This window comes from Leiobunum rupestre, chromosome 4 (assembly GCF_980474605.1).
Source record: "Leiobunum rupestre chromosome 4, qqLeiRupe1.1.hap1, whole genome shotgun sequence".
In the NCBI taxonomy this organism is placed as follows: domain Eukaryota; kingdom Metazoa; phylum Arthropoda; class Arachnida; order Opiliones; family Sclerosomatidae; genus Leiobunum; species Leiobunum rupestre.
The window spans coordinates 71,525,810-71,553,612 of NC_143387.1; the positions used below are offsets into that span (position 1 = coordinate 71,525,810).

At 36.7% G+C, this 27,803-nt stretch overlaps 6 protein-coding genes across 6 annotated transcripts; 5 read left to right on the forward strand and 1 right to left on the reverse strand.

Moving 5' to 3' along the window:
• The first annotated feature begins 697 nt into the window (after window positions 1-697).
• On the forward strand, window positions 698-6,594 carry LOC149948941 (F-box only protein 32). Its single transcript, XM_090174137.1, has 8 exons — window positions 698-1,002; window positions 3,725-3,798; window positions 3,896-3,948; window positions 4,019-4,111; window positions 4,202-4,295; window positions 4,363-4,804; window positions 4,866-4,938; window positions 4,996-6,594. Exons 1-8 carry the CDS (start codon window positions 884-886, stop codon window positions 5,134-5,136), a joined length of 1,089 nt encoding a protein of 362 aa, XP_090030263.1. The 5' UTR covers window positions 698-883; the 3' UTR covers window positions 5,137-6,594.
• Rnf146 (Ring finger protein 146) lies at window positions 6,399-8,095 on the reverse strand. Its single transcript, XM_090174138.1, has 6 exons — window positions 7,909-8,095; window positions 7,719-7,805; window positions 7,582-7,655; window positions 7,348-7,523; window positions 7,161-7,285; window positions 6,399-7,105 (listed from the first exon to the last, which is right to left on the reverse strand). The coding sequence occupies exons 1-6, from the start codon at window positions 7,964-7,966 to the stop codon at window positions 6,678-6,680; spliced, it is 948 nt and encodes a 315-aa protein (XP_090030264.1). The 5' UTR covers window positions 7,967-8,095; the 3' UTR covers window positions 6,399-6,677.
• Window positions 8,066-10,024, forward strand: LOC149948943 (uncharacterized). Its single transcript, XM_090174136.1, has 5 exons — window positions 8,066-8,184; window positions 8,301-8,643; window positions 8,713-9,451; window positions 9,520-9,603; window positions 9,668-10,024. The coding sequence occupies exons 2-5, from the start codon at window positions 8,407-8,409 to the stop codon at window positions 9,865-9,867; spliced, it is 1,260 nt and encodes a 419-aa protein (XP_090030262.1). The 5' UTR covers window positions 8,066-8,184; window positions 8,301-8,406; the 3' UTR covers window positions 9,868-10,024.
• A 5,601-nt stretch (window positions 10,025-15,625) lies between these two features.
• On the forward strand, window positions 15,626-17,401 carry LOC149948944 (zinc finger Y-chromosomal protein 1-like). Its single transcript, XM_090172831.1, has 3 exons — window positions 15,626-16,818; window positions 16,884-17,044; window positions 17,101-17,401. Exons 1-3 carry the CDS (start codon window positions 15,872-15,874, stop codon window positions 17,340-17,342), a joined length of 1,350 nt encoding a protein of 449 aa, XP_090028957.1. The 5' UTR covers window positions 15,626-15,871; the 3' UTR covers window positions 17,343-17,401.
• Window positions 17,402-18,225: 824 nt separating this feature from the next.
• Window positions 18,226-19,951, forward strand: LOC149948945 (uncharacterized). Its single transcript, XM_090172832.1, has 5 exons — window positions 18,226-18,416; window positions 18,492-19,242; window positions 19,309-19,384; window positions 19,453-19,536; window positions 19,596-19,951. Exons 2-5 carry the CDS (start codon window positions 18,493-18,495, stop codon window positions 19,877-19,879), a joined length of 1,194 nt encoding a protein of 397 aa, XP_090028958.1. The 5' UTR covers window positions 18,226-18,416; window position 18,492; the 3' UTR covers window positions 19,880-19,951.
• Window positions 19,952-20,065: 114 nt separating this feature from the next.
• LOC149948946 (uncharacterized) lies at window positions 20,066-26,774 on the forward strand. The gene is made up of 4 exons (XM_090174139.1): window positions 20,066-20,177; window positions 23,130-24,052; window positions 24,659-24,832; window positions 25,793-26,774. Exons 2-4 carry the CDS (start codon window positions 23,143-23,145, stop codon window positions 26,233-26,235), a joined length of 1,527 nt encoding a protein of 508 aa, XP_090030265.1. The 5' UTR covers window positions 20,066-20,177; window positions 23,130-23,142; the 3' UTR covers window positions 26,236-26,774.
• The last annotated feature ends 1,029 nt before the right edge of the window (window positions 26,775-27,803 follow it).

Consider the following 27,803-nt stretch of genomic DNA (forward strand, 5'->3'; position numbering starts at 1 on the left):
ATCAGAATCTTACACTGCATGCATAAAATAACCAGATGCTTCGGCTTGCGTTACCATCAAAAGCAAATACAGACATTTGCTTTTGGTTGCCATTTATTCTGACTTGGTTGTTGAATACCAAAACATAAAATAGCTACTTAAAATTAAATAATCTAAATGGCTAACCTAAATCCTCTACATGGACATTTAAACGTATCAGAAAAGTTGGCTTTTTTAACAAGTTAATTGGATACCATTCTGTTACCCATCATGTTGAAACAATTGGAAGAAGGGAAAATTGTTTAACAACTGTTAGTTTTTTTGGATGCATAATTGTGCATGAATCAGGTTGAATGTACCTTTAGAAAAGGTGGTAAATTTAGTGCCCTATTTTTTTCTACATAGTATATTATAATTGTAATTTTAGTCTTTGCAAATTTCGAAGCAAGACCACCCTATAATTTTGCAATATAAAATTGCATGTAATTTAAAACATGCAACAAATAAGTTTTTTCCCCTTTCCAACCTAGTGTGTATAAACATTTGAACCACATAAAGTTATCATATAGTTAATAAGAAGGTTTAAAAAGTGCAGGCGATGGGAAAAGAAGTTATTTTTAAAACGAGATTTGAACAACCGGATGTAATTTCCATGCACCAGTGCATTCTGAATCGCTAGAGTTCTTTTTATTTTTGAGGCGCTTCGCCATTGGCAATTTCGTGTCAGATGACCGACGTCACTTCCTTTAAGAGAAACCAGCTGTTTTTGTTGCCAGAAAAATGATGGAAACGGAGTGATCAGAGTGCGTAGTTGGGATTTGACAGGACTGAGTTGCGCTTCGCGTTTCGCGAGTGATCTAACTTTAAATTTAAATATACATGTAAACACCGATTGTTTTCAAATATGCCTTTTATCGGGAAGGATTGGAGATCTCCTGGAGAAGCTTGGGTGAAAACTCAAGAAGGATGGGAAAAGAAAAAGATTTTGGAAGTCGAGAGACTCACAAGAAAAATGGAGGAGAGGTAAACATACTTTGTTTTTGTTTAGACTTTGGAATGGTTTTTCAATAGTGGATATTGTTGTTGGGGTATTTTGGCATTTCGTGAGAAGTTTTGTTAAATATATTTTCATCTTGATTAGTATATTTATTTTGAAATGAACATAAACGTCACGCGACCTAAAATCGTTTTGTATACTAAATATTGATTTTTAACCCTATTTCAATGTTAAAATAGTTTAAAAAAAATATATCTATATATTTGAAATTATTTCTTTAATTATTAACATTTATCCTTCACCCATTTTGGATTACAATGCACTCCTCTAGGTTTTGACTTAAAAGTTGAACCATAATGGTATGGTTGATTATTTATGAATAGTCTTTTCAACCCACGCATGGTTTATCAGGGTGGGATTTGAAATCAGGTTTTTGAGCTTGCTTATAAAGTAAAGCATGACCTTGCAAAGGATATTCTCTCTAAGCCAGTCCTTGCTTATTTAAATATTCATTTTTCTATTTAGTGTTCCGTCTGAAAAATTTTGTCAGACAAAAGCTGTTATGCTTCATACACATACATAAGGCTTTACCTTAAATATGCGTAGAGTGCATCTCAGTAAATATAATTTTTTTCACTACAATACACCCACCCACGGTTTTTAGTTTTAGCATTGCTTGATTTCCTTTTAAGTTTATAATTTTTCATGAAAAAACAAATCTATAGCTAAACCTATAATCCCAAAATATAAATATATAGAAATAAGTAATGTTAACTTCCTTTACTTTCGATTATTTTAAAGTTCACTGTACCATATCAGTGTAATAATCTCTCGACTTGTTCTTGTAGGAAATAGAGCGTATCTGTTCCTTTGTGCCAGGCGCAATAACTTTATATATCATACGCATTGATACCTTCCATAGTAAGAAAAAGTTACGGTAAAAAAGCCTCTGGCTATATGTACCGTAACAAGGAAAAAAGTTTGAAAAAATAAAAAACTTTCTTAGATAAGAGTTTGGTAGGGGTTTCACGTGTGTTATTATACTTTTGAACGCTATTACCAAACTTTGAAGCCAGTCTGGGGGAATATTTTTGTAATTTCACCATGAAAGTACCTTTTGTGCCAATAAGACCGTAACTGTAACAGCAGTGAAAGTAAGATGCTGGTGCCAAGACTTAAATTTATTTTAGAAAACAGGAATTTGGAAAAAAAAATGACGGAAATATAAGACTTATCAACCCTTTTTTTCACGATTCATTAGATTTGGATAACGTAGAAATGAAATTCTTGTCTTATTGACATAGTTTTTGCCATTTCAATTAACGGAACTAGCATTAAATAATTTAATTTGTAGTAATTAATGATTAAATAACTCTTAGTTTAAACATCTGTTTAAGAGGGTTATGCTTAGGGTCATTCACCCTTGAAAACACAACTAGAGACATTTTAGTTTGATTTTTTTTCCCTTTCTGTCTAAATAAGAGCTTTTTTTTGGCATGGCACCACTCAGGTGATTTCTTTGCCCACCCTATGCGCACCACCACCTACAGGAAATAAAAAAATTAGCCAATGAAACGTAGGTTATTTTAACTTGAAACACCTACCTTACTTGTTAGATAGATCTATCGTGTAGGTGGTAAAAATAGTTTTTTTGAAATTTTATAATAGTGTTATATAACATACACTTGAAAATTTCCTCTAATAGCTGGTTTATATTCTTTTATCAGTTTAGTATTTAGGTATTATATTTTAATATATTTGAAATTATACCATTTTTGTTGTAAATAAAATTTGTCAAAAATTTCATAAACAGCTTATAAAGATATATATTTCAGGGTGACAACGCCTTCTATGTTTAAAAAAAATTATACTTGGCAATCTAAAACTTTAAAGTTTGAAGTATTTCGAACAAAATTATGTCAATTATCACTTCACTCAGTCACATTTGTTTCCACCCTATTAAAAATCATCGCTGGTTTAGCCAATTTATAAACCAAATTCCCATTAAAATAAATATTTTAATCCAAATTGTTTCTATAATTTCAACCTAATTTATCCTATTTTTTCCTCTTATGTAAATTTGACTAAAAGATTTTTTTTTTTTTTCTGTGGCTACCCTGATATTTATCTGATATTTTTTTTAATATGGTCTGTAATTCAAGTAATAATTTCTTAATCGTTTCAAAAATCTTAAATCTTTACTTCTTAAAATTTTAGCTGGTATTTCCGGAATATTTTAAAAATAATATAAAATTTATAAGCAAACCTGTTTTTATATTATTTCTGAAATATAAGTGTTATAGTTTCTAATTTTGGAAAGCTCAAAATAAGAAATAAAAAGTTACTTAATATATTTGCCTTGAAGGTTTTGTTTTATCATTCTACAAAATAATTGGTCTTTTAACCTTCATTTATATTTGAGGGGTTGGTAATTTGACATTTTGAGATAATTTTTTTTTACTTTGATTGAAACATTCATTTATCCTTGAAATATATATATTACTTCTGTGCTGTATGGTTACTTGTTAAAGGGGTTTCTTGGAATTAAAATAAAAGCATAAAAAATTTATCGCTTCTAATTGCATATAGTGGCAATTACAAAATAGCTTGTTAAACTTTTTATTTATTAGAGTAATAACCGGATAATAATACCACAAATCATTTGTAATTAATTTGAATTTTAAACAGACCTATTATTACTAATTCAAAATATAGTTAACCAACTTTATTGTTATTTTTGTTTCCTAGACTGGCTAACTTATACAGCAGTGATGAAGGAAATAGCGATAGTGATAGTGAAAATACAAAAGACACGGGACAAGGTAACTAAGCTACTCCCATCTTGTTAAAATTTAAATCGGTATAAACAAATTACAACGGTAATATTGTTAAGAAACTGGTTTTGATTTTTATAAACAGACATGGAACAATGGCAACCCTATTGTCATATCACTTTAAAAAGTACCAAAGAAGTGAGACTTATTATTAACTCTTGGATCGATAGCCCCAAAACAAAATTGACATTTAATTCCCTCTTTTTAGGTTGCAGGGTATAATACAATCAGCGAGGCTTTCCGCAGATTAGATTTTAGAAATGCTGTTAGAGATATTAGAAGATTTAACTACATTTCTAAAGTAAATAGGATTTTGATAATAAATTTACAAAGAATTACAAATTTAATGTCTTTGAAAAACTAATAGTTTACAATTTTTGAAAAAAAACAGTTACTTCACTTGCTCATAACCCAAAATCTTACTACGTTAAGTGGTTGCGCTACCAAAGTTTTGTTTACTATGTTGGAAGAAGTCGCTTGGCAAGGTTGGCTTTCTACCCATTAATCCTACCTAACAAAAATTACAGCTGATTATTTTATCATTTGAAATAGTTGCCAGCAACCAACAAAATATTCACATATTACACCTATTGCTCCATGATCTCAAGAAAACAATGAGAAAATATTACTGTTGGGGCCGCCCGCTGGGAAGTACTATACTTTGGGACCAGCATTTGAGAACTATTGAACGCATCTGTTGCATGGCGTCTTCCATTGAAATTAAAAAACCTATTGATGATGGCCGACCAATGATGAACGACTTACCCGGTGAAATGATTCGAGAAATATTACTACGGCTCAGTGATTATAAAGATTTAGCGCACGCTGGGCAAGCTTACGATGTGATGCAAGGACTACTCGACGAGCAGCATATATGGAGGCAACTTTGTAAATTTCATTATACTAGGCAACAAATCCGCAATGCTATTGAGGAAGGCAAAAATCGGGGCCTTAAAAAACCCGATTGGCAGGAAATGTTTCATCAGCTTAGAAGGTACAAATCATCGTATAAATAAATTAAGATATTGTACTCAGTAAACCTTGTAAATTTTCAGAAAATTTGGTCTCAAAGAGGAATATGCTGATTGCTTATTTCTATGCCGACATTGTCGCTGTTTATTTTGGAAAGTAAGTCTTTCTTTATTTTTAGTAGTTTTACAAGCTACTAATAACTATTTTTTACAGTCTTTTGGTCACCCGTGCATCGAAAGCATCCAAAGCGTGACTGAAGAAGAGGAGGAAGAAGAGATTCAAGCTGAAACAATCACTGTTCCCATTTACATCCCAATCCCTCCTCAGGCCTTCCTAAAATTCTTTTCCCTGTGACCGATGTATATTATGAATTACCCCAAGTTCCTGAATAAACGCGTAGAAAGTAAGAAATCCTATCTTTTATCAATGGGGACCCTTTTCCCGTCGCTTTATTCTTTGACCCGTCTCAAAAAAAAGTTAAATTTAATGACGGTGATGCTTCTATATATTTTCAAAGAAACAAAACACAAAAGCAATGCCTGCTGGTTTGGCACTGAATATATATAAATAATGTAAATTCAGAAACTAACAATGAGAATTTATCAGTATTTGTTTTTTATCTTCGATTTGAATGGTATTTGGTAGCTGTAATTTTTTTTGTAGTTTTAAGGGTTAATTTGTGTCTGGAAAAGACAAAGTGCATTTTTAGATAGTCTTAGGTTTTTTTTTTCGTAGGAACAGTAGCTCTGTGCATTTTTTTTTGTTTTTACAAGCTAAACAAGGTATTTACGTTGACGAAACGATATCCACACTGCCATTTGTTACAAACTGAAAACTTTAAGGTCCATTTTAAGGCAATTATATTTGATAGTAAAAGGGAATATTACTACTCAATGTCTTACAAAGATATGGCGTAATTACAATTTTATCAAATATATCACCAAAGCATCTAAGATTCTCGAATATTACTGATGCGTGGATGATATTTTCCTTTGGATAGTGTTGACTTTGGTAGAGAAAGTAGTCAAAAGAAATCGGATGATTAATAATTTAATATATGAAAATATATAGAAAGGAAGTTATATATGTAGTTTTTTTCTAAGCTAAATTTAAATGTTAGTGCTAAGCGTGATAGATAATTCAAAATTGTTAAGTGTGGATATAAAAAAAATTAAATGTTAAAAAAATATTTTTTTCTGTATAATTGAATTTTTACGCTTTTTTTGACTATGTAAATATTTTACTTTTTGCTTTATATACCCAAGATTATTTTAACGCGCATTAATGTTGTGATCTGTTAGAATTTACGTATATGAAATAGAAAGGTCTGTGATAATCATAGTGGTTTATTGTGTTTTACCCCATGTTGCGTGCATTATAAAATTAGACTTCCAGCTCTTTAACCAATTTTATAAACGGGCGAATTGCTGATCTGTTATTTGCATAATGTTTCAATTTTGTGGTTTAAAGGAATGGAAGACCTCTCCAATTCACAATAATGGCAACTAAGTTTTTTGCTATTGTTCTGTATCTCAAACAATGTGCGTTGATTTATCTTGAAACCAAATGTATACATTTTTTTGATGAAATTATACATTTTTTTGTTAAATAATGAGTTTTTTTTCCATATCCTTCATAAGAATTTTTATTGCAAAATTCTAGTCTAAATTAACCTTTAGTATAAATGCGACTACAAAGAAAATTTAATTGAGATTTACAGTAAGTTCACAACATACTGGCTTAAGCAAGTTGTTCAAATGGTCCAACCCATATTTTATATTATTAGATAACCTTGTATATTTTTAACACTTACAATTGAAGTTAAAATTATAACGAAAATAAAACCAACATTGTTATGGACCATTTACAAATTTTGCTATCCAATTTACAACTTTTCACAATTCCTCTTCATCTGAATAAGTCAGATTCACGTCCCACGGTTCAATTCTGGTTTGATGCCTGGAATTACGGGTTTGCGCATCTAAATTATTTCCACTTTCATTTTGGGGATCATACAAACGAAGGGTACGCAAAGCTTGCACGAGAGAACGATCAACATCAACTAAAACAGAGTTTCGCCCCGGAGAAGATGGAACGCTAGTGTCCATGTCTCCTCCAAAATTTGGTGTTTGGGGAGTGTTTGTAGGAGTAGCCGGCGTCGTGTTGGAAGTTTTCAATTGTTCGTTTTGGGTTCCAACGCTTCTAGCACTCTCAGTTAAATTACATAAAGTGGTCACCGAAATTTCATTTTCAGGTTCTGCAGCATTTTCAGCAGGGGAATTTTCAATTTCATCCGATCCGGGAAGTCTGATTCCTGCTACACCTGTAATGTAATGTTACTGGGATGGTGAGTTCGCTGGTCATATTGCTAAACAAACCTTTCTTATTTATTGAAGCCAAATCCCGTTTAATGCGTCTGCGTCTTGATGGGTCATTTCTCCTCATTTGCACGAGATGTTGGAAATCAATTATGTATAAAAAACCAGCTACAAGGACTTCGCATCTATAACAGATATAAATTTCATATAAACTGTCATCTTTTCTAGTTTTTTATATTATACAAACCTTTGATCTCCTTTCTTAAAGGCATTTTCAAGTTCAGTACTGGTACGATCATCGTATTGCCACCAACCATTTCTTCCTTCATAGAACCATTGATAACCATTTTCAAAAACCGTGAAACTCTCAATTTCATCCTCCTCTACAAGTTCAGGTTTATCGAGATAATCATGTGGAATTTCCTAGAAAGAAAATGTTTTAAATCAAACGCATGTTTGGGACAGAACCCTTAAAAATTACCTGTCTGCACATAGCACATTTTTTACTCTGATTAGCTGTGCCTTTTACACACAAATAACAGAAGATATGTCGACCTACGTTATAAAAACATTACAAATTTTTGGTATTAACTAAAATAATAATATATAAACAATTACAAGGAAGGCGAACTGGATGAATACAAATTTGCAAGCATATTGCACATTCAAGGCCAGATTTACGCAATGAATCATTAGAGTCATTACCTATATAAAGGAATTAATGCAAATATGATTAAAGGTCCCTGGTTCTGGGCATAAGTGGCCAGCAGGTTTTTAAGAAGTAAGATAGGGCCTTTGAATTATGTACCATTTGGTTCTTCAGGCATGGATTTTGGATTTTCCTCATTGTCCTGGGCGTTCGCCATTTAATAATTTAAATTATATAACCAGTGCATAAATTATATACGGTGTTCCAAGATCAAACAAATAGCTTTCTTTCTTAAGGCGTCAAAAGCATTGACAGAACATTGTTTTGGTAAAAAACGTCTTTAACATCGCAATATCACTGCCAACTAGCAATACGCCATCTAGTTTTCAAATTTTGTTGCGAGACGAGTCACTTCCTAACAAGAGGAAAGAGAAGGTAATTCAAAATTTTCAATAAGTTTTGTTTAGAAGAAGCTTCATTAAGTTTTCTGCACTATATTTACATTGATTATCATTAAATTAGTTTTAATTTGAGGCCTAATAATTTTGAAGATTTCATTTCGATTGGATATGAATGAAGTGAATTTAAAAAATGATTGGACCAAGGCCTAAAACTAATTGAGTAAGAAGCTAAGAAGAAATAAGAAAAAGAAACGTTATGGATATATCCGATGACATAGTCGAGGAAATTACGCCAGATCTGCCTCAAGAGAATAATTTAAGGATCATAAACAGCAACAGTGATTCTTTTATATTCCCATGTGCCATTTGTTGGCAACGGTTCCAATATCCCTGGCAAGTTGGACGGCATGTTGAAGCTGCTCATTTAAGAGACAGTCCTTCAATGTGCCAGTCATGTGGTAAAATGTTCCAAACAAAACATGGATTACGTAAGGTAATTTAATCCCATAAATAAGCATTATATTTAAATCTTCTTATCTGATTGTATTAATAATTTTTACAGCATGAAAGGACCCATACTGGTCAAAAGCCTTATAAATGCGCATTTTGCTTCAAAACTTTTGCCCAATGGTCTCAATGGAAAAGTCATGAAGAAACTCACTCAACTTCAAATACATTTCAATGCGGTGTCTGTAATGTGTTTTTCAAGTTTCAAGCTGATCTTGAAGAACATTGCCAAAGTGGGATATGCACCAAAGATCCAGCTATTGAATGTTGTGGAAAATCCTTCAGCCGGGGAGAGTTCATAGAACATCAGAAGAAAAAACACAGAAGGGTTCAGAAAAAAAGATTAATTCCTTGTACCCTATGTGAGGCTGTTTTTGAAACAGTCAAAGACTCTATTGCCCATGAGAAACAGCAACATAACATTACGAGAAGTCTGCCCAGTGGAACAACTACCGAAAAACATTTGGTAGAGTGTCCCCATTGTAATAGGAAAATGGTGAAAGCAGGACTGGCTAATCATGTAAAGAGTTGCGCAGCTACTGATGGAGGAAAAACTTTTAGGTGTAGACGCTGTAATATAGTTTTTGAAGATAAACGCTTGTACGACAAACATAAGCTGGAACATTTAGGAAGCAGATTCGCTTGTGAATATTGTCCGAAATCATTCAAATGGAAGAATTTGTTAATCCAGCATATAAGAACGCATTCGGGAGAGAAACCTCTTATTTGCAAGTTCTGCAATAAGGGCTTTGCTCATCCATCTACCCTTTATGCTCATCTTCGCGGGCACACAGGTTATAATTCTTTTTTCCTTCAAACGTACCTTAAGCTCTCAACTCACATTTTTTTTATACATATTTAGGAGTTAAACCGTTCTCTTGCAAATATTGTGAGCTAAAATTCACGCGTTATGGGACATGGCAATCTCATACTCGTACCCATACTGGTATGTGCCATCTTGTGTGCTTCCTACATTTTCTCCCTTTTTTTATATATATTTTCTATTTTAGGTGAAAAACCATATCCTTGCGAAGTTTGTGGAAAATGTTTTGCCCAAAGATCTACTTTAACATCCCACATAAAAACTCACGAAAATAGAACTGGGGAAAAGAGGAGAAAGGGAAATCGTAATGCTATTACTGAACATTTGCAACAAAGTCAGGATAATCATGCCGCGAATACTGTTTATTTTACAAATTGGGATTTGTAAAATTAATTACAGGGACATGGAAAATTTCTTTTGTTTTTTGTTCTGTAAAAAATCTTACGTAAAACATTTTTTCATATATTTAATTATTTGATAAACTAAATAACATCTTATACTTTTTTTAATGTAGCTAAAACGAAACATTAAATTGTAGTAGTGATATTGAATTTTATTAAAGAGGCTATAAACCTCGTTTACGCATGAAAAATTACCAAGCAGGTAAATCTGTTTTACAAGGGACTAGACATGTTGAGATGATTTTTATTGTTTCTCCCGATGCCTCAAATACTCAAAGAGTAAGACGCTCCTTCCTGTCTAAATGAAATTTAATCAATGCAGTGCTAATGTGATATCTAATCTGAATGAAGCCTGGGAAAACTAGACCATGCTGTCTGCGGATTGTAGCAATATAATCACACCCCAAATATAACTATATAAGTGAATTTAACGGTTTAGCTGCCAGTATACTTAACTGACGTATTTTTGCTAAATGAAATAATTATCAATTATTGGCAACATAAAGACTCTTTGTTTCATTAGGTACTTATATTGAAGTTTGAGAACAAAATGCGTTTTTGCTCGAATTTTTAAACAGTTGCCGCTTTCCAGGGGTACGTTCAGTAACTTGCAACAAATTCAATGGTTCAAGATTTAGAAACTGGTTTTTTACTGTACGATTTTTGAAACTTCCGGTATGACGTTACGCTGCTCAACCGATTGAAACCATGGCTACGTTCAGTGAAGCTCAACGGCCTCAACGTTGACAACTTTTTTCCGCTGAACGGTTTTTGTGATATCCGGTTTCGACGTCACGTTGGCAATGTTAGCTCAACCAACTCATTGTTAAACGGAATCCGAGGGGCTAACCACTCTTAGAAAGTCTGTACACCGGATTACGCTTAGATTAGCACTGCCAAAGGCCGGGACTTCAAAGATTACGCGTAATCCCATTAGTACAGTCAAAGGTACGGCTCTGTACACCGATTACGCGGAGTGATCAGCCCCTCGACGGAATCGTGACGTCACAGCACACGGGAAGGCTAGCTGCGGAAGACACAGCAGACGATATTTTATAAAAATTACAACAATCGTAAAAAAGCGTTCAGCGAGACGGAGTACGTTCAGCAGAGCTCATCGGACTCGCCGACTACTAATCGGTGACATCGGTTTCCTACTGTACGCTTTTTCGCGTTTCCGGTTTTGACGTCACGATAGTCATCGGTTACTCACCGAAGTCATCGGCTGGAAGAGTCGGTTTTTCCGATGACTGACCTCATTACTGACGTAAAACTATTATAAAAGCTACGGCATTTTAAAAAACACCGATGACTGTATAAAAGCGTTCAGCAACTTACGACATCATTATGACGAAAAAGCTCATCGGTGGAAAATATCAAATACATCGCGTTTTTTTTTTCGTTGACTGCTGCTGAACGTAGCCAGGATAAAAATTCTCAACGGAATCAACGCAAACGTTAAACGGTATAAGACCGTTAAGCTTCACTGAACGTAGCCCATTTCAATCGTCTGGGTGAGTCATCACAACGTTAAGGAAAGTAATGGCGTTTAACCGATTGCGTGAGTACAGAAAGCGTTCAGTAGCTCTTGACGTAACGCTGCAAACGATATGCAACGGTTCAGAACCGCTGCAGGGGGCGATTCTGTAAAAAATCGAATGGGAATTCGATCTCGATACCCTATACCAGGGGGCCTGTTCTGTAAATATTCGAAATCCAATTTTCGATCGAAAACTACATTTTGAACTTCGAGATCTCGACGAATGGTATTCGGTAAAGATTTCGAATAAGCATAAAGCAATGCAAATTGTCGAAGTCGATCTCGACATGGTATAGGGTATCGAGATCGAATTCCCATTCGATTTTTTACAGAATCGCCCCCCATGTCGAGATCGACTTCGACAATTTGCATTGATTTTTGCTTATTCGAAATCTTTACCGAATACCATTCATCGAGATCTCGAAGTTCGATATCCAATTTTCGATCGAAAACTAGATTTCGAATATTTACAGAATAGGCCCCCTGATCAGATTACTCTTACTGAACGCAGCCCAGATTAATTTTAAGGATCCCGCACTACCATTGGGAAACGATCCCAAAGTCTTGCCCAAATAAAAATCTTTCTCTTCTCGATACAGCCAAAAAAACGGTATTTTATTTGATACCTAAAGTAATGGAACTAGAGCTACAACGGCACTTTAGCCTTTCGTAGTGGTACCAGGTAAGGTATATTCTCTTAAAGAATTTAAAAAGAGCGGGTGATCCATAGAAATCTCATAGGTAACTAGAATGCTGTCGTGTAACTGGCAAATGGACCAAACGCCGTGGCAGACGATAGCCAGATATCAGCCAATCAGAGCTCAAAGAGTGGTTCTGCCAAGAGTTTAACGTCACCAGAGATAATGACGTCACCTAGCTCATTTTTTTCATTACGTTACCAAAACCGAATTTGGTCATAATTCTTCAAATACGGCGCTCTCGGCGAACGACAAGTTTTCTGCAGACATAACTTTTTTAATTATTTTTAATATTTTATTTACAAAAATGCCTTCGCGGTGTTTTAGTAAAAAGCGTCGATATTCCGGTCGCGAAAATATGTAATTTTCAGGTAATAAACATTAGGCCTCGGCTAATAAATGGCGGGAGATTTAGATGTTTAGGCTTAATGTTTATGAAGCGCACCTGCAAATGAAACGGAGCTATCTTCTTCCAAATAGGTTTACAGATTCCTTATTACAAATATGTTTAAGAAAACAAATATTAAATTTAATACTTTTACGATTATATTTAAGTTAACACCATAGAAATCTCATAGGTAACTAGAATGCTGCCACCTTCCTCGCGTTAACACTTCATACCGCCAGCGCCATTTTACACACCGCACCCTCTCCATTTGGAATTCCCTCCCTCACGACTTAGGGTCTCTACCCTCAAAACATTCCTTCGCCCGTACCCTACGCTCCTATCTTACCCCCCTCCTGTGCTTAACGTTTTACTGTATTCATAGGGGCTGTTCACAAATTACGTAAATTATTATAGTACGTAACAACTAATATGCTGGTAATAAAGTACTATAAGATCAGGTACAAAATTTTGTTGTTTGTAATTTACATTTGAAATTACAACTGTATTTTTTTGTAAACCAATGAAAATGCTTATGTTTTTAATAATTGCGACTGTTCCTGAAAGTGATGAAAATTTTATTCTACGATATTAAAAATAAGATGTGTTACGTAACATTTTAGTGAACCCTGTCTCTCTCTCTCTCTTAATAACTTTCAAAGCTCGCGCCGACGGCTCGTAAGCCTAACGCCGGGATGGCCGTCTCTTCTATTTTTGAGACTGGCGTCTTCAACAACCGAATTAGATTAAAAGCCTTCTATTGCTGAAATCACAACAAACTGGACTATGGACAACTCCGACTCAACTTTTTACAACTGTAACTCAACATTTCCCTACCCGACCCGAACATAGAAGCAAGTCTTCTCATCCAGAATCGAAGATTCCATTTCTTACTCGAATGTAACTTTTTCAACTTCATTTTAAATATTGGTCAATCCTAAGCCGTATTTATATATTGTTCATCTGTGCAATGAATTGTGAATGTTATTGCCAAAAAAATGTTTTATTGTAAATATTCAATAACCCTTATTGTAACTCTGACTTTGTGGCCCTCTCGCGGAACGCTGTTAGCCTTTCGGGGCATCCACGCTGCCACCACTCGTTCGTTTCCGGGTGTGTTCGACTCAACCGGCTTGACTCGTACTTTCCAGTTCGGTACATCCCCGACTCACAAATTCTTTCTTGAAAGCTCCTCGTGTCGGGGTATCTCTCGTTTTTCCCTCGACGACGACGTCACTACGAGGGCAATCTACCAAGGTCTGGTGTCGAAAACCTACTCAGTTTTACGTCCCGTCACAGTCGGCCCCTTACCTACTCCGGAAGTGGGGGCTTCGTGGCGTGTCTCAAAACTATCGCCTTTCACGACAAAACTAGAGAACGGTGTGCAGTGGCGTGCGCTTCACGGTGCACTCGCCAACCCTTCTCGCCTGTTTCATTTCGTCTCGGAAGTCCTCACGCCGCACTGTCCTTTTTGCCCTGCCATCGGCAGTTTTATTCACATGTACTTTGATTGCCCCATTGTCTCTCTAGTCCTCGCCAGTCTCTTGGACTGGATTCAGTGTCATAACGGTCACACGCACACTCGCGTTGAAGCGTTTTATCTGGTAAGCACCCCTGGTAATCATTGCTTCTGTAACCTGGTTTTCGTCATCTTTAAATGTATACTCCAAGATCGCTACTACAATCTAGCCAAATACCAAACTATTTGAAATTACCAAATACTTTTTATAGCTATTTTCAAATATCAAATTATTTGGTCAAGAAATAAAATATTTGACAAATAGTTTTAAACACTATTTGATTTGGCAAACCGGTTATTTGATTTGGTATTTCGTCCAAATAATGTGGTTGTACCAAATATTTTGCACACCCCTAAATACAGGAGGTAAGGCAGGCTACCTAACCTCTTATACAGTATCGTTGATCACATACCCGTTATTAAGACTGAGGTAGGTATTCTAAATCTGCACCTCCTAGTGGTTATGTTCTCAACTAGGCATTTCCCCAAATGAATTTCACGCGTTGCATGATGAATGCGCAGAAGGTGTGCGCCAACGTTTTTAAACTTAGAACCCATAGATATAAGAAATGTATATAAAGGTCTAGACAAATTTCGGGGCGTCTAAGCCTAACATAAAATACGGAGATGACACCTAGCAGACACCGAGGAAGGCACGTGACCAAGAGCGCGAGCTCTCTTAGCATTTTAGTACTAAGTGCTGGACCCATAGAAATCTCATAGGTAACTAGAATGCTGCCGCCTACGGCCGAGCTTGACGCCAGTTCGCCTTGAACCTTCAGCCAATGAGAGGCCGTAGAGTGGTTCCGCCAAGGAGGATAATAATCCTCCTTGGATCTGCTACTATAGCGGGAGATAGGTGACGTCATTCTCTCTGGTGACATTAAATTCTTGGCTGAGATCTGGCTATCGTCTGCCACGGTGTTTGGCCCATTTGCCAGTTACACGGCAGCATTCTAGTTACCTATGAGATTTCCATGGCTGGACCTTTCCGCAGGCCGTAGTCTTTAGACACCATCTGTTGGTGAGTTTTAGTATATTTTTAAGCAGGAGACAATGGCTCTCGCGACGATAGCACTAGCTTTCTTACCGATAGATAGCGCCTTATAAGGATAGCCTGCAGAAATTACGCGTTTCTGCTAGCTGTCACCTCCGTATTCACTCCCTTTGAAATATTTTATCTAGACCTTTATATATGTTTCCTATACACTCTTTTACGAAGTCGGCCATTTCATTACAAGCCTAAATTAAAATAGTACAGGCAAGGGCGCCTGCACGTGCTCATCAGCTCGAGACGTCGCGTGCACTTGACCGCGTGAAGCGGCCTTGCATGCACTATTTGAAATCAGACCTGTAATAAAATGGCAGCTCTCACAAATAAGGATATAAAAGAGTGTATATCTATGTTAGAACCACCATTAATTAAATTAATTAGGCCATGGATAACTAGACGATTTTTTTTTAAAGATTAGTTTCCCCCCAAAACGTTGCTCTTTTTTATTTCTTTGCCTTTTTATATTGATAGTTGAGTAGCTCTGGACAACCGCTTTAAAGACAATTCTTATATTTACTAAAGCACTGCGGAATTTCAGCGGGAAAGTATCACTCCGCAAATTGTTTGTGTTATGAGCGCCTACTGGCGGATGATCTTCGCAATTCAGAGGTCAAGTGTTTTATGCGATTTTATGTTGAAACCTTGGTTGAAACTTGAAAATGGAGTAGCAAATAACGGAGGCGACAGTAGCAGAGAGATTAGTCTGCTGTCAAAACTGTGCAAATCGTTTATAAGGCCAGGTTTGGATTTGTTTTCATAATTAAGTTTGAATTTTCTTATTTACCATATAAGTCATGAATCAGCAACTACCATATCCTTGTTTCATTTGTGGAGAAAGATTCAAAGTTCCGGCCCATGTAGGAAAGCATGTTGAAGAATTTCACTTGGAAAATCGCAAAAAATGTGTTTGTGATGTATGTGGGCAAGTTTTAAAAACGTCTTCAGGTCTAATTAAACACCAAAAAACGCATCGTGGAGAAAAAACTTACAAATGCGCTTTTTGCCCTGAATCATTTGTTCAATGGGCGCAGCGTCAAAGACATGAAAAAGCTCACATCAAGGCAAATGTTTTCCAATGTAATGAATGCGAAGTTTTTTTTCCCAGATTAGAAATGTTAGAAGACCATAACCTTCAGGCAAATTGTTTACAAATTAATTTATTTTGTTGTAAACAAAAATTTGAGAAAAGACTTGATTATGCCAAACATCAGCTTAATAATCATAGACACACGAGAAGAAAACGCTTTGTTGAGCACTCATGTGATTATTGTACTAAATCTTTCGGGACTCTTGAGGACTTGCAAGATCATAAGAAAAGCGTTCACAAAGATTTATGTTTGAAAAAGTGCCCAAAATGCAGTAGGGATGTTGGTGATGTTAGGTATGCTTTTCATGTAAAGAAATGTACTGGACGTCGATTCAACCAAGGAGGTGGAAGTTTTGTAGGATCAAAAATAACCAACAATTATCAGCCTGATCCTGCAATTTTCAAGAGTTTCTGTCGCATTTGTAATGAAGAATTTGTAAATCAAGAAGAATTGTTGGAACATCGTAAATCTCATCCTCCAAAATGCAAAACTTTTGTCTGCAAAATATGTGGAAACTGCTGTAATAGAGGCTCACAAACTGTTCATTATTTGAAACACATTGGAGAAAAGAAATTTAAGTGCAATGTTTGTGATAAGTCATTTTACCAAAAACAAAATTTAACCATACATTCAAGAACGCATACAAAAGAAAGGTTGTAATTCATTACTGTATTTTTTTGCCTATAAAACAGAGAGTTTAAATTGAAATATTTTTTAGACCATACAAATGTGAGGAATGTGGTAAGACGTACGCTCATCCTTCATCCTTTCGTGAACATGTCATATTTCATAGTGGAGAACGTCCTTACAAATGTGGATATTGCCCGAAAGCATTTTTTCGTTACAGTGGGTTTCAATCTCATGAAAGAACTCATACTGGTACCCTTAATAAGAATTTGTGAAGAGAATTTGTATATTAATCATTTTTTTTTCAGGGGAAAAGCCCTTACAATGCAAAGTCTGTGGGAGGTGTTTCGCTGTGCATGCTACTCTGAATGCTCATGTTAAAAGACATTTCAATCCAACAATGAAGGTTCGAAAAGGGAAAAATAAGTACCAAACTAACGAATGTAAAGAAATTTTAGTTCAGTCTGGGGAAGAAAACTGGGTGTGTGAGCAAATTGCTGTTGATGTTACAAGTAGTCATCAACAACTAGATTATGTAATAATTCCTTAAGTTGGCTTTGTAAATATAAAAATCTTTCTTAAAAATAAATTGAGTTTTGAAATAAACATCAAAAGATTTAACAGTTCAGTTTTATTTCAATCTATATACTCTTTTTTTTGCAGTATTTTGCTGGGTGCGTCGAGTTTTCCCATTTTAGCCCCCATTCCCAAGCCTGGACTCCCCACCGAGGGTGTAGGTAATGGCGAACTCGCGGGGGCATATAAGAGAGGGGTGAAAGGCGCGAAAAAGAATGTATTCCTTCATGCACGGACTGTGTCAGGGCGCCTGAGATAATTTTGAAACATCTCTGCTCGCGGCAGAATGTTCCTAGGAACTAAAATGAAAATAGTAATATCGGTGTGACGTATGTCGACGTAGTGTTGCCATATTGTGGGAATTTTTGGGGTCCATTTTGGCTCTGTGGGAAAAAGGAAATTTTTTTCAAAAACGTTGATTTTGTGGGAATTTTCATGTCTGCGGGTATTTATCCTATGTTTTTTAATTTGGCTATCAATAGAAAGCCCGAAATTATCTAGAGCAGTGTATTTTCGTGAATCTTTGTTTGTATAAATAATATTAAGGAGGTGCCTCCTAATACTACAATCAATCAATGCATAGGCCTAACAACCAAAATGTTTAAACATTTTAATTTCAATAAAATTTAATTTTAAAAAGTTAATTTTTAAAAAAATTTGAAAATTATGGCATGTTTTCCGTTGAGTTTTCGTTGGGGGCGGGGCTAAATAGGGGTGTGGGATTTTGTGGGAAATTTACTACCCAGCAAAGGGAATTTCAACTTTCAAACATAGTGGCAACACATTACACAATGACGACGTCAACCATAGAGATAGAATCTCTATGACGTCAACCTATAAAAAAACGGCCCGAAAAATGGCGGCCATAGTTCAAAGCTACAGAGTACGGAGCGATCATGGACTAATTAATTAGTCCATGGAGCGATACTACTCTATAGTACCAGTAGTCCAGTACCAAGGAATTTCACTGGTCTTTCCCATTAAAGTGTTATTTAACTGGCGTATTATAAATTTCAAACGAATTTCTTAATTTATGCTACCTTGTTAGGTAATATTTTCAGTCGTATTGCGCTTGCAACTTTAATATGTCTAATATCTGTACCTAAGCCTTTGCATATTATAGAATGGCAATGGAAAAAACTAACAAGAAAAAGTTTCCATACCCATGTATTATATGTAAAGAAAGATTTAAATATCCCAGTGAAGTGGGAAAACACGTTGAAGCTGCTCATTTGGACAATGAAAATTCTTTTATTTGTGAAATTTGTGGAAAGAAAATGGCTAGTAAAGGCTCTCTAATCAAGCATAAGCAGATCCACAAAGATGAAAAATCCAATGAACAATTTCAACGTAGTGTTTGTCAGGTTTACTTTGAAAGTCCAGAGGAACTTGATGATCATTCTCAAAATACTTGTAAAAACAATGTAAATGGTAGTAATAAGGAAGCACCTCTTAAAAAGGCACATAGCTGTGAATATTGTGGTAGATCATTTGCCTATGCTGCGTACAAGGTAGAGCACGAAAAGAAGCACATGGGCACAAATGGAACTACTAATAAAGACCGTATCAGCATTGACGAATCAACTACAACAAAGAAGAAAAGGAAAACTGAGGATGTTGTTACCAAATGTGACTTGTGCGACCTCGAATTTTGTAACAAATATAAAATGCACATTCATCGAAGAACTCATCCAAATGCAAATATAGCCTTTCCATGTGCCATTTGCGGCAAAGTTTTAAAGTCTAAAACCTCCAGATATTTGCACACCATAGTTCACCAAGGAAAACAAAAACACAAGTGTCTATATTGCGATAGAAAATTCACAGGTCGTCAAAATTTGATCTTGCATACTAGAACGCATACTAAAGAAAAGGTTTCATTTAGTCTTAAAGATGTGTTAACTGTGATAGTTCATTTAAATAATTTTCCTTTATTTTAGCCTTTGGAGTGCAAATTTTGTGGGAAAAAATTTTCCCATCCAACTCCTTTTCGTTCCCATGAGAGAAGTCATACCGGTATTTATACAAGCTTATTTCTACCCTAAAATTTTATATATTTCAAAATGGTTATAAATTACTTAAAGGTGAAAAACCTTACAAATGTTCTTATTGCGAAATGAGTTTCGGGAGATATGGCTCGATGCAAAATCACATTAGATTGCATACTGGTATGTATTTTAAACCATAAATTTAGACCATCAGAGTATACTTTTAACACTTTATCCAGGTGAAAAACCTTATACGTGTAATCATTGTGGTAAGACATTTGCCCAACAGTCAACTTGGTCCTCTCATGAAAAAACTCACACTAATACATCCAGGAGAAGGAAAAAATCAGATGCCAATAACGGGAAAAACCCTGTCAAATGTGAAGAATCAGTGGAAACAGTTGTCATAAACAATAATGTAGCCAATTACAGAGAAATTGAAGCTCAATGGAATGTTAAGAGGGAATTTCCACAACAGCATGTTGTTTATACTCATCAAATAAATAATACTTGGGTTATTTAATTACCTCGCTAGTGAATTTATTGTATGTGTAATTTATTTGTAAATACAAGAAAATTTTAAAAAAAAAGTGTTTAGAGATGATTTAGTTTAGTAGTTCCTCGATAGATGCCGCGAAAACATTTTCTTTTTGATATGAGAACTAATGAGTTCTTTTACGCTATTGGACGGTGATATCGCGTCCTTTCGTTCTGATTGGTTAATTCCGTTGCTCCTTCGAGGTCTCTTCAAGAAATTCTTATTCCAGTAAATTTCGCGTTGTTAAAAATCAGTAAATTCGAGACTGGAATTGTGCAAAAGGGTGAGATTAATTTTCATTTCTCATTTTATTACATAGTAGTCCAAACGTGTAACTTCTTTGATTTTCTTAATTAAACCGGGAAATATTTATTATCATTTTGTAAAAATGTTCTGAAGATAACGGAGCCCAAAGAATGCTAAGCCTTTGATAGTGTCAATGTAATTTACTACTAAAGACGGGCATTTTCGCGAAGGCGTTATTCAAACTCAATCTCAAGGTCTTGATGTATCTTTAGGCCAGACCTATCGAGCGAGTCCTATAGAGAGGGAGTTCCGGGAGTTTTATACTTTTAACGGAGAAACATTTAACGTTTATAGTAGTAAATGATTATTAATTCTGGGGATAGAATAAAAATACCAGTAAAACAATTAAAATACAATCGAACCTTTTAAGCCTCAATAATTTATTTTATGAACTATTTATCTTATAAATCAAAACCTAAGTTCGCATTTTCTGATGTGTTGATCTTTCCTATGATATACTTCGTTTGATGATGACGGGCAAATGGTTTTGCGATAAGAATAAAATATAAATTACGTAAATGCTGTTTCCTATATTTCTTTACAAATTTTAAAACTTAATTTGATTTTCAAATTGCTAACGAATTGCAAAAATTAGCATAAATGTTCATGGCGTAACGTTTAGAAATCCGCTGGTGAATATGGCAGGAAACCTTAACGGGAGGCAACCATTTAAAAATATAACCACAAATTTTAGCAAAGTAATCAAACACTGGAAATAAGAATAAATAAACTGCCTGGGGGCAGGTTAGCGTCTTTCATCGGCGTATACTGTCGCTCACGGATCGCTCTGAGCAGCTGCTCTTAGAAGGATGCATCGACATTTTCCGAGCGCTCGGAATCAGTGCTTCCACTTGGACAATCTAATTTATCCCTTTGTCGATTCTAATAAATCCCTTTTTATCCCTTTCAATTTTTTTTAACAAAAACAATAAGATTTATAATGTTTAGGCCTTATATAAAGAATTAAATTTTTCTTAAAAATATTTTAAAATCTATGACACACTTCCGAATCCGAATTAATTTCATTCTTGGATTCCAATAAAGGTAGAGGCGTGGTATTTGACGTACTAGACCAAAATATTTCTAGGGAAAATTAGGAAAATTCCCAAAATCCTTAATTTTCCCTTTTAGGTCGGAAAATCCCTAAAAAGGGATAAAATCGCCACGCTAATGGGGGGATACCCGTTGGGGAATTGGTGGTCGTCCTCACAATGCCTCGCTTTCAGAAGGTTGGCAGACGATGTATTTCATTAGGTGGTTTCTTTTCCCCCTTCTGCGATTTCGGAGTAGAGTAAGAAGAGTAACCCTATGACGTCATTTTACTCCGATTCTGCGGTGGCGAATAGTTCGAGTCAGAGTGAAAACGTTTTCCCAAAATGGCTGCCTGTGTCCATTTTAGTACATAAATTCTGAATAAGACTATTTCATCAGTTAACTCTCTTTGCTCAGTAAAAACTTGCAGAGGTTAACTATAATAATAAAAGTAGGAAGCCGTTGGCTCGCGTGGCTTAAAGGGTTTTCCACCACCCTCCTACGCAATCTAACCCGGCCACCGGTAATTGGCTTCACATTAGTTGACTTAAGTCTGTGCGGTTCCTTGGGTACCTTAACTGATTATTTTTATTATTAGTGTAGCCCCAATACTCTGACGAATCGGACATATTTCTACCAGAACAAACGAATAGTTTGATTTAACGTAACAAGGTAAAAGTATCCACCTATTATGGGACAAGGTTTTTAACACGACTCGAACTATTTACCATAATCTGACGTCATAGGGTTACTCTTCTTACTCTACTCCGAAATCGCAGATCGGGGGAAAAGAAACCACCTACTGAAATACATCGTCTGCCAACCTTCTGAAAGCGAGGCCTTGTGAGGACGACCACCAATTCCCCAGGGCCTAACGTAGTCCTATATCCGAGCCTAAATCCCGATAAAATTCTACTTCTTGCTCAAATTGAAAAACCAAACAAATAATAGGATCCCACTACCTAGGTTTTTCCAATGCGGTAGAATAAATAGAGATCCAAACCAATCTGGGATTCGCGGGACACGTTTTATATGAGTTGGAGAATTAGGCTTAAGTTTCAACTTTATCCAATCGTGTTGGCGCCATCTGTTTCTATAAGCAGACACTTTTGCAAAATATATTAAGGTTTAGTTTTCCAATAACACGATAGATGGCGCCAACACGATTTGATTAAGTTCATTTACTATATAGGCCTAACTCTCCAACTCAATAAATACTGTCCCGCGCAACGGTAGGTCCTGGAAGGCGGATTTTTATCTCTATTTTTTCTACGTCATTGGGTTTTTCATAAATATTGTAGAGATTCAGCCTATTAGCAGAAGAAATTTTGTAACTACACAACCGTCATCTCTAGATTCGTTGCTGAATCACCATTTAGCAATCGACTGAAAGGTTTGTCAATTAAAAGTTCAGTAATGAAACTAGGTATGGCGCCACGTTTTCGGCAATACGATATCGGCTTCTTGCTATATTTATTGGTTTTTACACGTATGCACCCCTGGCTTAATTATATGAATTTTATTTATTTTTAATATCATAAACTTCAGATCATTCATACCCAAAGGGACTCGTAATGTTATTATACATATACTGCCGTAGATAGAAACTGGTAGCGATGTGACATCTGTCGTCAGTTATTATAAGCTTTGAAGGTGCTCGCTATATACCTATAACATTAAATGTTTTAGGAATTATTACGAATAAGAGCTTTAAGTGCTCTTATTAAATTAATACTTACTTAAAATATTTAAAGAATTATTATAAAAAAATTATATTTAAATGGTATGCCATATAATACCTTTAGTGTAGTTTTAGATAAAAGTGGACGGAGCATAAAAAACCTAGTTTATCCAAAAGCATCAATGTTTTGATTTTTCCATTTTATTTTTAAACTAGGAATCGCGTAATCATGTCCGCAGCCAACAATAAGACCAAGGCGTCTTCGGAAAACAGCGACCCTAGCAAATATCCGTTTCCTTGCGTCATTTGCGGCAAAAGGTTCCAGTACCCGCAAGAAGTAGGAGACCACGTGGAACTGTCCCATTTGCACCCGGCCTGCGAATGCAAAATATGCGGGAAGACTTTCGCCCGACCTCAGGGTCTGTTGAAACACGAGCGTAGCCACACTGGCGAGAAGCACTACAAATGCATGTACTGCATGAAGGCGTTCGTGCAATGGTCCCACTGGCGACGCCACGAACTGATCCACGAGGGCGCCAAGACGTTTCAGTGCGAGGGTTGCGGGATCTACTTCGACGACCAGAAAGAGTTCTCGGAACACCGAGACACGGCCCAGTGCAGCAAGCAGAAGTTCATTTGTTGCGGCAAGGACTTGGTGACGCGCGACGCCTACATCGACCATCAGACCAAGAGGCACAAACGGGCGGCGAGGAACAGGGAACACGCGTGCCAGTATTGCGGGAAGAACTTCGCCTACTTTTCGGCCAAACGTCTGCACGAGAAGAAGCACTTGGACAAGAACGGCGTGTACAACCCCAACATCAAATTCCGGACGTCGTCCTATTACAAGCGGCCCGACCAGAAGAAGAAGGGAGGACATTCCGGCGGCAACAACCAGCCGTGCGCGTGCGACATTTGCGAGGAGAAGTTCCCCAACCGCGCCGAGATGAACGCCCACCGCAAGACGCACCCCAACGCCGACAGTTCCTACCCGTGTGCCATTTGCGGGAAGGTCCTGCGCTCCAAGAATTCCCGCTATTTGCACAATCTGATCCACGCCGGTCGCAAGAACCACAAGTGCACTTTTTGCGAGAAAAAGTTCACGCATCGTCAACAATTGAGATCACACATCAGAACTCGTAAGTCCTGGTTTCGGTTTTAACTCCTTAATAGACCGGTTTCGCTGATTGCTTAAAGGGAAACCCACGTATTCGGTGTTTACTCGTAGCGCGGTAGGTATACGTCATAGCCAAGCTTTTAAACAGCCGCTATGACGTCACAGATCACGAGGCAAAATACCCCAGGGATCCTATTTGGCAAATAATCACGTGATCACCATGGGCGTCTTAATGTCATGGTCGACATAAAATCGTTACCAGGCGCAACCTACTATTTAGAGTGAAATCCCCTAGAGTTTATTTATGCTAGAACCCAGTTTAATACTTTTTGATGGATGTGATTTTAAATACTGATTAACTACAAAAACACTTCTAAATGATGTCTCATGTAAACACTATAAACTTCGGAGAAATTCGACGTATAGAGAAACAAAATAATTTAAAAATTAAAATTAAATTTCCACCTTCCAGACTATAGGCGCCATCTAGTAAGATTACGGATATTTAAAAAACACCCTCTTATGGCGTTACCTCTGTGAAAGGATCTTCTCCCTCGACAAACGCATATCGGTCTGTAGCTTGATCAGAACTGAATATTTTTGTCTGAATCTGCTTTTACTCCGGTAGATACCAACGAGAAGCCTTACTCTTGCAAGTTTTGCGGCAAGAAGTTCGCCCACCCGACGGCCATTCTGCCCCACGAAAGGAGCCACACGGGTGAAAAACCCTACGAATGTACCTTTTGCCAGAAAAGATTCACTCGCTTCGGGACGTGGCAAAATCACGTTCGTCTTCACACTGGTAATTATGTCATTCTCTATCTTCATTCGTAAGGTCGATTCCAAAAGTCAGTAGTTGGCATGGAACCAGCCATACCGGTTTAAACAATCCAGATTTTTTTGCCTTTTTTAGAAATAAAAATGTTTACTATATTTTACTAAAATAATAGCTTTTAATTAGTTTAGCTTTTGTTCAGGGTTGCCACGATACCTGGAATTCCTGGAAAGTCAGGGAATTTAATTTCGGTTGCAAATAGGAAACTTTAAAGGGAATATAACCTTCAAAGCAATCTTAAATTTTTCAAATTTCCCTGTACAGTGGCGCCAAACATTTTAAAAGCCAAAGGCAAGAGCGGCTAAAGCTGCAAACGTTGGTGTTCCACACCAAATACCCGAGGTTATAGAGTGTTGTCGTCTGATACGATTTTGAAAACTTGTAACGTCACAGCTGTAGTGTTAATAGTGGCCGCCATGACAGTTACCGTTTTTTATCAATAGGCAAATTACAATTGTGACGTCGCAGGGTTTCAGAAAACAACACTCTATATTCCCTTTAACTAAAATATAGGTGAAAAAATTCTAAATCCTGGCCCAAAATAAGTCAGGGAAAATCTCCGGAGATGGTCAACCGTCAGGGAAACCATGGAAAAGTCAGGGAATTTGATTGTGAAAAAACTGTGGCAACCCCGTTGTTTCACCAAGGAGGATAGGAAGGGAGGCGAAGTAAGAGGGATGAACGCGCCAGCATCCTTGTAAGAAGCTTAGCGCGCGCTCGGCGGGAAAATTTCGGAATAATGGCGGCAAGATTGCGTCCGCTACGCTACAGCTCTTCGGCCATCTTTCGAAAACTGACAAAATGATTCTAGAAGCACCCTCTAGAATAATTTTGTCAGTTTTTGGTTTTAACGTATTATGAAGGGCCAAGGCTTGTACAATGTTAGCATTCAATGATTAAAATAACTCGAATGAATTTTTGTTACAGGTGAGAAGCCGTACAAATGCAAATTCTGCGAGAAGACCTTCGCCCAACATTCAACTTGGGCCTCGCACGAAAAGACCCATTCGGGCTCTTCCCAAAATCGGGAACCCGGAATCAGAGGGCGGCCCGGAATACGCAACACCAAGTCCCGCAAAGCGGCATCGGCGGCGGATGAAGGCGGCTCATCCTCGATCCGGCGGGAAGCGACCGCGCCCCAGGGCCATCACCACATCAGCGTGGCTCCGCCCCCGCCCATGGCAGTCGGCCACCCCCTACCCCAGCTGACGGTGGCCGCTCATCACCCGCAAGTGAGCGACCAGCAACACCACTGGGTCTACGAAATGCCTCATCATTCGGGCATCACGGTTCCAGTTACCGGCTTGCATCATCACAATCCTGACGTGTACACGCCGCAAATTATGGGTAATTGGGGACAACCGCATTGACATTTTCAAAAAGAAAGATATATTATTTTTTCCAACTCCTTGTCCCTTAAAGCGAGTGGCGGCTCCGAAAGAAAACAGCTTATTTGCTTTTGCGTCTTACTGTTCTTACAGTGTATTGCCCCCTATAGTTGTAGTAGCGCGAAATATTTTACCCAGCGAGAAGTTCCCGCGATTTCTCAGGTTAACCGGCGAAGAAAATTTATCGTAAATCTTTAACAAAATGTTTATCAACTTAAAGATTGTAATAGGTTATCTTCAGAAAAGTTGTGTACATTTTCATATGGCATTTTCATTTTGTTATATAAAGATATTTATTTATTTACCAAATAAAATTCAACACTAAGCCTCGGTCGGACCCACCCGCCGATAACGACATCTGTTAAGGTACTGCACTAGAGCCGCCACTTACTTTAAGTTTTATCGTCATTCAATCGTGTATTGTCATTATTTTGAATATCACAAGTCCCTGGTTATATTTAAAATGTACCCGCAATTATTTTGTGGATTTTAATAAAGTTGAAGTAATTAAAAACGCGTAACGTATGAGGCTTTTTTAAATGAAAATTGAAGTCAAAGTCGGGTAAACCCCTCTAAAAACTAGGACAATGATTCATGAATAATGAACTATAGCATTACCCTTAATTCTACCATCAGTGATACAAGAAATACATGAACCGAAATTATCAGCGACTGCTTTTTTATTCTGAGGCGTTTTCCCACAGCGCTAGGGGAGGGTGACAAGGAAGCATTCAAATATTTCAACCCACCCGCGGCCAAGGTATATTTTTGAGTGCATGCCGGGTAGAGTATTATGCCATCTAGTGAGTGAAAAATGAAATAGTTCCAGTTGAACGAAGGTCAAATTATCGAACGTATTATAGTCTGCGAACCTAGGCTTACTAGTTGATAGATTGTGAAGTTGTAGTATCATTTAGTATGCAGTCGGAAAGTAGTTTAACTTTTTAAATAATGGAAGAAAACTTAAGAATACGTGATAAATTGATAGGATATTTAAAAAACCTTAACCGCCCGTTTGTTGCGTCAAGAAAGCAGGTTTTTTTTTACACTGACTGAAAAAGGTACTTTTTAAGTATTTTTTTAGTCCGTGTTTTTTTAAAGTTTCTCACGGCGGCCACCAGGGTGAGTATTCAAATCTGTACCACGGACCCGTAGAGGATTGCATTCCGCGGAGGGGGGGACTACAACCGAGTAAAGAGAGAGGGAGACGGGGAAAACGCCTTTAGTATAAGCGGGATAGGTCGCTGATAATTTCGGTTCATGTATTTCTGGTGATACCATAGTGAGGGAAATTTGGAGCCCAAAAATTCGCGAAATCGAGGGAAATTCGTGGTGTTGGTGATTTTAAAACGAAGCTATTAAATTTTAACAAGAACTGACAAAATTTCTAAAATTTAAAAAGTTAATTCAATAAAATTAGTAACTGATAGTAATTTAGTATTTGGTCAAATTCAGTTGAGTGGGCACCCCTGCAATCTTGTTTTGATATTTAAAGCCTTAGTTAAATAACTAAACTGAGAAATCAAACAATATTAGAGATGAATTATGGG

What these genes read in the sequence shown, in the direction of transcription:
- LOC149948941 (XM_090174137.1), top strand. Translation starts at nt 884, where the DNA reads ATGCCTTTTATCGGGAAGGATTGGAGATCTCCTGGAGAAGCTTGGGTG. An exon ending in CTTTAAAAAGTACCAAAGAA is followed by an intron (nt 3,949 to 4,018) that starts GTGAGACTTATT and finishes CCCTCTTTTTAG; the next exon opens with GTTGCAGGGTATAATACAAT. An exon ending in ATGTTTCATCAGCTTAGAAG is followed by an intron (nt 4,805 to 4,865) that starts GTACAAATCATC and finishes GTAAATTTTCAG; the next exon opens with AAAATTTGGTCTCAAAGAGG.
- LOC149948945 (XM_090172832.1), top strand. Translation starts at nt 18,493, where the DNA reads ATGGCAATGGAAAAAACTAACAAGAAAAAGTTTCCATACCCATGTATT. An exon ending in GAACGCATACTAAAGAAAAG is followed by an intron (nt 19,243 to 19,308) that starts GTTTCATTTAGT and finishes CCTTTATTTTAG; the next exon opens with CCTTTGGAGTGCAAATTTTG. An exon ending in CCATGAGAGAAGTCATACCG is followed by an intron (nt 19,385 to 19,452) that starts GTATTTATACAA and finishes AATTACTTAAAG; the next exon opens with GTGAAAAACCTTACAAATGT.
- LOC149948946 (XM_090174139.1), top strand. Translation starts at nt 23,143, where the DNA reads ATGTCCGCAGCCAACAATAAGACCAAGGCGTCTTCGGAAAACAGCGAC. An exon ending in GAGATCACACATCAGAACTC is followed by an intron (nt 24,053 to 24,658) that starts GTAAGTCCTGGT and finishes TTACTCCGGTAG; the next exon opens with ATACCAACGAGAAGCCTTAC. An exon ending in TCACGTTCGTCTTCACACTG is followed by an intron (nt 24,833 to 25,792) that starts GTAATTATGTCA and finishes TTTTTGTTACAG; the next exon opens with GTGAGAAGCCGTACAAATGC.
- LOC149948943 (XM_090174136.1), top strand. Translation starts at nt 8,407, where the DNA reads ATGGATATATCCGATGACATAGTCGAGGAAATTACGCCAGATCTGCCT. An exon ending in TCATCTTCGCGGGCACACAG is followed by an intron (nt 9,452 to 9,519) that starts GTTATAATTCTT and finishes ATACATATTTAG; the next exon opens with GAGTTAAACCGTTCTCTTGC. An exon ending in TCATACTCGTACCCATACTG is followed by an intron (nt 9,604 to 9,667) that starts GTATGTGCCATC and finishes TTTCTATTTTAG; the next exon opens with GTGAAAAACCATATCCTTGC.
- LOC149948944 (XM_090172831.1), top strand. Translation starts at nt 15,872, where the DNA reads ATGAATCAGCAACTACCATATCCTTGTTTCATTTGTGGAGAAAGATTC. An exon ending in AGAACGCATACAAAAGAAAG is followed by an intron (nt 16,819 to 16,883) that starts GTTGTAATTCAT and finishes AATATTTTTTAG; the next exon opens with ACCATACAAATGTGAGGAAT. An exon ending in TCATGAAAGAACTCATACTG is followed by an intron (nt 17,045 to 17,100) that starts GTACCCTTAATA and finishes TTTTTTTTTCAG; the next exon opens with GGGAAAAGCCCTTACAATGC.
- Rnf146 (XM_090174138.1), bottom strand. Translation starts at nt 7,966, where the DNA reads ATGGCGAACGCCCAGGACAATGAGGAAAATCCAAAATCCATGCCTGAA. An exon ending in CATGCCTGAAGAACCAAATG is followed by an intron (nt 7,806 to 7,908) that starts GTACATAATTCA and finishes TCCTTTATATAG; the next exon opens with GTAATGACTCTAATGATTCA. An exon ending in AATGTGCTATGTGCAGACAG is followed by an intron (nt 7,524 to 7,581) that starts GTAATTTTTAAG and finishes TTTTCTTTCTAG; the next exon opens with GAAATTCCACATGATTATCT.